Consider the following 6,764-nt stretch of genomic DNA (forward strand, 5'->3'; position numbering starts at 1 on the left):
ATATATATATATATATATATATATATTATTATTGACCAATAAATTAGCCTCCTTATTGGTCAATTTGACTGATTTCAGTTTCTGTGTAAGGCCAGCTATAGTGCAGGCTTTTTATTTACATATAAAGTCCATTAACCACGCCCATCGCACGATCTCCGGCCAAACATCAGTCACAAATCATGAGTAGATTCTATGTGGCTGTATCTGTAAAGGGAACGTACCAGCCATAATTCCATATCTTTTGGGAGGTTAATAGATCTTCCACTGAGACCCTCAGACTTTCTTGATTCAATTCTGAATTCTATCTTCCCCAGACACTGCTCCATCCCTTGCTTTCAACTTAGGATTTGAAGATGGCTCGAGCAATGCTCTCAAAGTGGAAGAGATAAAGAACCAGCAAAACCGTTTGGTTGCCTCCAAAGAACCTCCCCCTGTTCCTCCTCTGCCTCCTCGCAAGGCCTCCGTCACTCCGTCTAACCCTCAGTCTTCTGCACTGGTCACTAGAGACAGCGCTGCGTCTGTCCAGACTAAAGAGAATTTCTCCAGCTACAACACTAAACCAGAGTGAGTTCAAACACATCTCGTTTGTTGTTGTATTTCTTTATCTTCTGTGCTGTTTATTTGGTCCCTATGTGGGAAGTCAAGTTATATATTTCCTAATATTTTCTATATATTTCTGAAATTTCCTAATATTTGATGTTTTTTATATTGACAATTTGTCAAATTGGAATATAAGCTGCAGATTTAACGTCACCAAAACCTGTATTGACATTGAGTTGTTTTTCTTCAAAGTAAACTTCATGTATGACTTAAGAGAGTGGTTCGCAAACTTTCTCTGCTGGCGCCCCCTTTTGGATCATAAGAACATTTTTGCGCTCCCCCCCCCTCCCTCACACAAGAAAAAAAACATGACACACGCACACGTTTTATTTTCAGACTGGTTTATTTCACACATTATAAATGCTACTTCTGCTCCGAACAGATTGAAGGGGCAACAGCAAAATAAGAGGAAGAATTAAAAATAACGGGCTCCTTTTGCAATGTCATTATCGGATATTAATTTCAAACCGCCTTCAACCAGTCTGGTTTTGGGTTTATAGGGATAGGCCAAAGATCTATTATCACCCTTTGGAACTCACATAGTTGCAGGAACTAAATATGTTTCTATCAGCAAGTAAGGACAAAGAAGGAACTAAAAGTTTACAAGCGCCATGAGAACCAAGAACCCTGTATCTGCGGTGTCCTCTCTACACTCTTGCCTAGTGGTAATGATATAATGATGTGTTGTGTCGATTGTTTTAATGCATATTTCTATTACTTCTGAATCTGTGTCAAGACCAGGCATGGGCAAACTAAGGATGCGGCCCGTTCAACGTTTTAATCCGGCCCGCCAAACTTTTCCAAATTATATAATTTATTTGTATTATCATTATACTTTTGCCTTTTCCCTGCAATACCCACGTTTCCCCAATAGATGGCGTGGAAAATGATAAAAGCATTTTAGCATTTTCTTTTATCTTTTAGGATAATTTGGATAATTTTAGGATAATTGTGGTCTGGTCTAGACAGATGTGTATTTTGAGGTTTAAAAACTTGTTTTTTTTTTTGTTTTTTGTTTTTTTTTCTGCAGTAGTTTCAGGTCAGGGTTGGATCATTCAGACAGACCCCTCTCCTGGTGTGACAGTCCCACCACGTACAGTACGAGGCAGGCTTCTTTCCCCAGTCAGGCAGGACAGAGAGAATATCTGATCAAACATAGACTGGGGAAGAAGGAGAGCGAGTATGTGGACATTCAAGGCTTCAGGTGAGACAATCTCTGCACATGGTTTACGCTGTCGGTAAAAAAAAAACAAAAAAACAATTGAAATATGCTACCAAGGCTCCCATCATCATCATCGTCGTTGTGCTGCAGGTTTTTCGTTGGAACGTGGAATGTGAATGGTCAGTCCCCTGACAGCAGCCTGGAGCTGTGGCTTAGCTGTGAGGCAGAGCCTCCTGATGTTTATGCTATTGGGTCAGGACAACACGTTTATGCAACATTTCTTCTTTCGTTTTCAGCTGACTTTTACAACGTATTAACATATATTTTTTAGATTTCAGGAGCTGGACCTGAGCACTGAAGCATTCCTCTACATGGACTCGTCCAAAGAGCAGATCTGGGTTGAGGCTGTGGAGAGGAGTTTACATCCCAAAGCGAAATATAAGAGGGTGAGCAGCGAAGGTCGCCCCCTGAATGATTTTTTGATCTCGTCGAGAGAAGAGAAATATACAGATGATGTCTTGTTTTTGTTCGTCTAGGTTCGGATCATCCGACTTGTGGGGATGATGCTCGCCGTCTTTGTCAATAAGAATCTGAAACATCACATTAAGGAAATCGCTGCCGAGCATGTGGGCACGGGAATCATGGGAAAAATGGTTTGCACAACATTTATATTGTATTCTTAAAAAGAGATGTTTGAGATGCTCTACTTTGGGATTTTTTTGCATTTCGATTAATATTGTTTTAGCACATACGGCTAATGTTAACAGTTTATAGTGATGGAGTTTCCATGGAGTTTTCCTGATTTTTACCGGATTGCTGTAATTTAGGCCAAAGTTTCTGTCTTAGTTTTAGCCGTTTATGAGCCTTGAGCCTCACAGCAGTTATGAAATTAGTTTTTTTTTTTTTGTTTTTGTTTTTTTCTATGGGGTGTTAACGGTGTTGTTCTTGTACCTTATTCATGTGCAGGGAAACAAAGGAGGCGTAGCCGTAAGGTTCGTTTTTCACAACACGAGTTTCTGCATCGTTAACTCCCACCTGGCAGCTCACGTGGAAGACTTTGAACGACGCAACCAGGACTATAAGGACATTTGTGCCAGAATGACTTTTCACCTACTGGAACATCCACCTCTGAGCATCGTCAAACACGAGTGAGTTCCGACTTGTTGCCTTTTTGTCGTTTGCCCACTGCGTATTAACCCACCTGTAAATGATTGGGAAAAATGTTCTTAGAGCATTGCTACGATAAAGATGTTTGTTCTTTACTGTGTTTGTGTGTCAGCGTGGTGATCTGGCTCGGGGATTTGAACTACCGTCTCTTCATGTATGATTCCGCTGAGGTGAAACAGCTCATCGCTCAGAATGAGTTGAAGAAGCTTCTGGAAGTTGATCAGGTAAATGAATGACAGACGGGGCTGTTGGGACCAGTGTTAGTCGTGGTGTAACTTACTGTCACGCATTACAACAAAACGATCCATTTCACTTTGCTGTTATTCACTGTCGCAGCTGAACATCCAGAGACAGACAAAAAGAGCGTTTACTGACTTCATGGAGGGAGAAATCACCTTCATCCCTACGTACAAATATGATCCCAGAACAGACCGATGGGACTCCAGGTAAAAAGTCCTCAACTCTTTACTCTTAGTTATCATTTTGAGCCTTTGGGAATTTTTTTAGGGATGTCCGATATGAATTTCTAGATATTGGTTATGCCGATATTGTTAATTTCCGATCAAGATACCAATATATGCAGCAGTTTATTTTAAATTATTTATTAAAAGTATATTTTAAATTCAATTTTAAATTCAATTTTAAATTAAAATTAAATCAAATAAATACATTTTATTATAAATTTATTTATATTAAATAAATAAATACATTTTTATAAATAAATACATTTTAAATTAAAAATAAAATTATTTATTCAACTATTTATTTAAAAAATTTTAAAAGCCGCAAAGGACACATTTCATTGTGCGCAGCGGTGTGCTTTTGCTAATTCACTTTCACTTCTGAACTATATGCTACTATATTTTTAGGTCTCAAATAAATAAATACATTTTTATAAATAAATACATTTTAAATTAAAAATAAAATTATTTATTCAACTATTTATTTAAAAAAATTTAAAAGCCGCAAAGGACACATTTCATTGTGCGCAGCTGTGTGCTTTTGCTAATTCACTTTCACTTCTGAACTATATACTACTGTATTTTTACGTCTCATCAGCGAAACCCAGGCATTGCGTTATCGGATTTTCATTATCGGAGGAAAAAAAACCTAAAACGATTCTTACTGATATTACATAATTATGCTAATATCGGCCGATAATATTGGTTGACATATGTCGATATTATCGGACATCCCTAGAATACTACTGATAAATAAAAAAAAAAACTGACACATTCAGTGTGAAAGTCTGTTTTCATGGTCTGAGTTTCCTCTCTCATGTAGCGGGAAGTGTCGTGTTCCGGCCTGGTGTGACAGAATTCTGTGGAGGGGAAACAACGTCAAGCAGCTCAAATACCAGAGTCACATGCAGTTGCAGACCAGTGATCACAAACCAGTCAGCTCCCTCTTCAGTATCGGAGTGAGAACAACGCCTGGCACTCGCTTGGTTCAAACAGACTTTGCTGAAATAGATTTGATTCGACAGATAAAAAAATTGAATATTTCCTTGGTTCAAACAGACTTTGCTGAAATATAGATTTGAATCGACAGATAAAACAAATTGAATATTTTTGCAACAGGTGAAGGTGGTGAATGAGCAGAGACATAAAAGAGTGTTCGAGGAAATCGTTCGAGCCATGGACAGAATGGAGAACGACTTTCTTCCCTCTGTCTCTCTGAGCAGGAGGGAGGTAAGATTGAAAACCTTAAAAAAAAACATTAAGAAACAAGCAGAACATTTCTGTGATTTTTTTTTTTAATTTTTTTTTTTTAAATTATGCTCATTTTCTCCTCTCATTCCTTAGTTTGCATTTGAGAATGTGAAATTCCGCCAGCTGCAGAAGGAACGTTTCCTCCTCCAGAATGACGGACAGGTTCCCTGTCACTTCGCCTTCATCCCCAAACCCAATGACACGAACTACTGTAAAACGTGGCTGAGAGCCGAACCAGCTGATGGATTTTTGGAACCATGTAGGTTTTTCTTCACCACTTCTTTCATGTTGTCACCTGTCACAAAATGTATTTAAAAGGAGACTCTAACACAAAAACACATATGGAAAGACTCAAATGTATTCTTAAAAAATTATGAATATAAGAAAAGTTATATTAAACGGATGTAACCATAAAACACTCATTATATTTAATGACTAAAAATCTATTAATATACTATAGGACATCAATCTTGTGCTTGTGATGAAACATTAAAAGATACATAATTACATAAAATCAAATAATACAAATATTAAAAAGAAAAAGAAAATACAATCAAGATAAGAGACAAAATAATCATAAAAAAACTACCACCGATTCCAAAGTCGATGATCTTCAAGTCAGTGCATTTACTATTAACCAAATAAATAAGTATTTAAACTATTTCTTAGGTGAAGAAAAAAACTAAAAAATGAGTTCTTCTTACTTCTTCTGTTACTCAGTTTACACCAGGAAATTAAAAAGAAGAGTGATAGTTTCTAGTGAGACATTTTATTGTATTTTATTTTATTTTTTTACATCTTTCTTCTACCGCAACCAAAGACTGATTAAGTCTTTCTCTCTCTTTTTCTACTGTCAGTTGAAAACCTCTGACTTAGGGCTACGTTTGAACAGGTCTCCTTTCATTAAACCTCAGTCCCTTAGACTATCTTCTAGACTTCTCTGTAGTCTTTAAATCATATTGATATAAGCTTATAAACACGCAAACATTTGATTTTTTTTTCTCTCCTGCTCAGCTGAGACTCTGGAAATCTATCTGGAAGTTTACGTCAGCAAAGACTCCGTGACTCTGCTTAACTCTGGAGAAGATGCCATCGAAGACATCCTGGTTCTCCACCTGGACCGAGGGAAGGACTTTTTCCTCACCATCACTGGAAACTACTTGTCCAGCTGCTTTGGAACTTCATTGGAAACTCTGTGTCGCATGAAGAAGCCCATTAGAGAGATTCCCATCACCAAACTCATCGATCTGGTTAGTAAAAAAAAGCTGAGCACAAACATCTGATTACGCCTTTAACCCCATCTGAACAAAAACGGAGACAGTGTGTTTTAGAATATCTTCCAGGATATTTCGAGCTCTGAGGCCTCAAGGGAATGAGGACGTTTCAGACATGCGTAAAGATATTATCAAGAACGGGAAAAACAAATCCAGTTTGCACCACTTGAGTCTTTATTCTGTAATAGTGTACTGGTCTGATGACATTGTAGAACTCCTTCCTTCTTCTATGATGTCCCTGTTTTACTTTACGTCCATGTTGTTCTTTACATCTACTAAACTGTCCACATTTAAACTGACACCAACATTTATTTCACAGTCAATTAATGAATTGTTTTTTTTATAAATTCTTTTTTTTTATTTATTTAATTAAAAAATAATTTAGGCTAACGTAAGCTAATGTAGCTAACATTAGCTCTGGTGTCTGTGCTGGCAGCAACACATTTGGCGTTTAGCTGGCACATTTGGATTGCTATTAGCTAGGCTGCCATCAGGAAGTTAGGCAATGCAGTATTGTCTTCCATCCCTTTCAACCATTTTTTCTTGTTCAACAACTTGCACAACCATAGCCTGTGCGTCTTTTTTTTTTTAAGCTGGCAAACGTACTGTGCACTACTGCCACCTATTGGGGATGAGTGTGTGCCTGAGTGTAACCTGCCTGATATTAGTGAGCAAAGTGTTTTTAAATACATGGGTTTTTTAACCTGTTATTATGTCTATTATAAATCCAAATTAATGGCTGAATGACATTTTGGTCACTAGTCATTCTCAAATTGTACACACTCTCCTCTTTGGGAACCAGTGCTCCATTATCTTCTACTATCTCTGCTCACCATGTTCTATCAACCT

At 37.5% G+C, this 6,764-nt stretch overlaps 1 protein-coding gene across 5 annotated transcripts in view; it reads left to right on the forward strand.

Moving 5' to 3' along the window:
* The window catches only part of ocrl (OCRL inositol polyphosphate-5-phosphatase), an 18,405-nt gene that overhangs the window by 7,055 nt on the left and 4,586 nt on the right, over nt 1-6,764 (forward strand). For 4 of the 5 annotated variants that reach the window (XM_008326419.3, XM_025063095.1, XM_017039440.2 and 1 more), the window contains 12 exons: nt 315-564; nt 1,631-1,804; nt 1,913-2,014; nt 2,094-2,208; nt 2,299-2,415; nt 2,729-2,910; nt 3,042-3,153; nt 3,266-3,375; nt 4,214-4,349; nt 4,510-4,620; nt 4,735-4,900; nt 5,656-5,891. In XM_008326419.3, the coding sequence (XP_008324641.1) occupies nt 315-564; nt 1,631-1,804; nt 1,913-2,014; nt 2,094-2,208; nt 2,299-2,415; nt 2,729-2,910; nt 3,042-3,153; nt 3,266-3,375; nt 4,214-4,349; nt 4,510-4,620; nt 4,735-4,900; nt 5,656-5,891 (1,811 nt within the window). The remainder of the gene's footprint in view (nt 1-314; nt 565-1,630; nt 1,805-1,912; nt 2,015-2,093; nt 2,209-2,298; nt 2,416-2,728; nt 2,911-3,041; nt 3,154-3,265; nt 3,376-4,213; nt 4,350-4,509; nt 4,621-4,734; nt 4,901-5,655; nt 5,892-6,764) is intronic. The other variant, XM_008326420.3, reaches the window with a different exon arrangement.

Source organism: Cynoglossus semilaevis, chromosome 15, assembly GCF_000523025.1.
Source record: "Cynoglossus semilaevis isolate Cse_v1.0 chromosome 15, Cse_v1.0, whole genome shotgun sequence".
NCBI lineage: Eukaryota > Metazoa > Chordata > Actinopteri > Pleuronectiformes > Cynoglossidae > Cynoglossus > Cynoglossus semilaevis.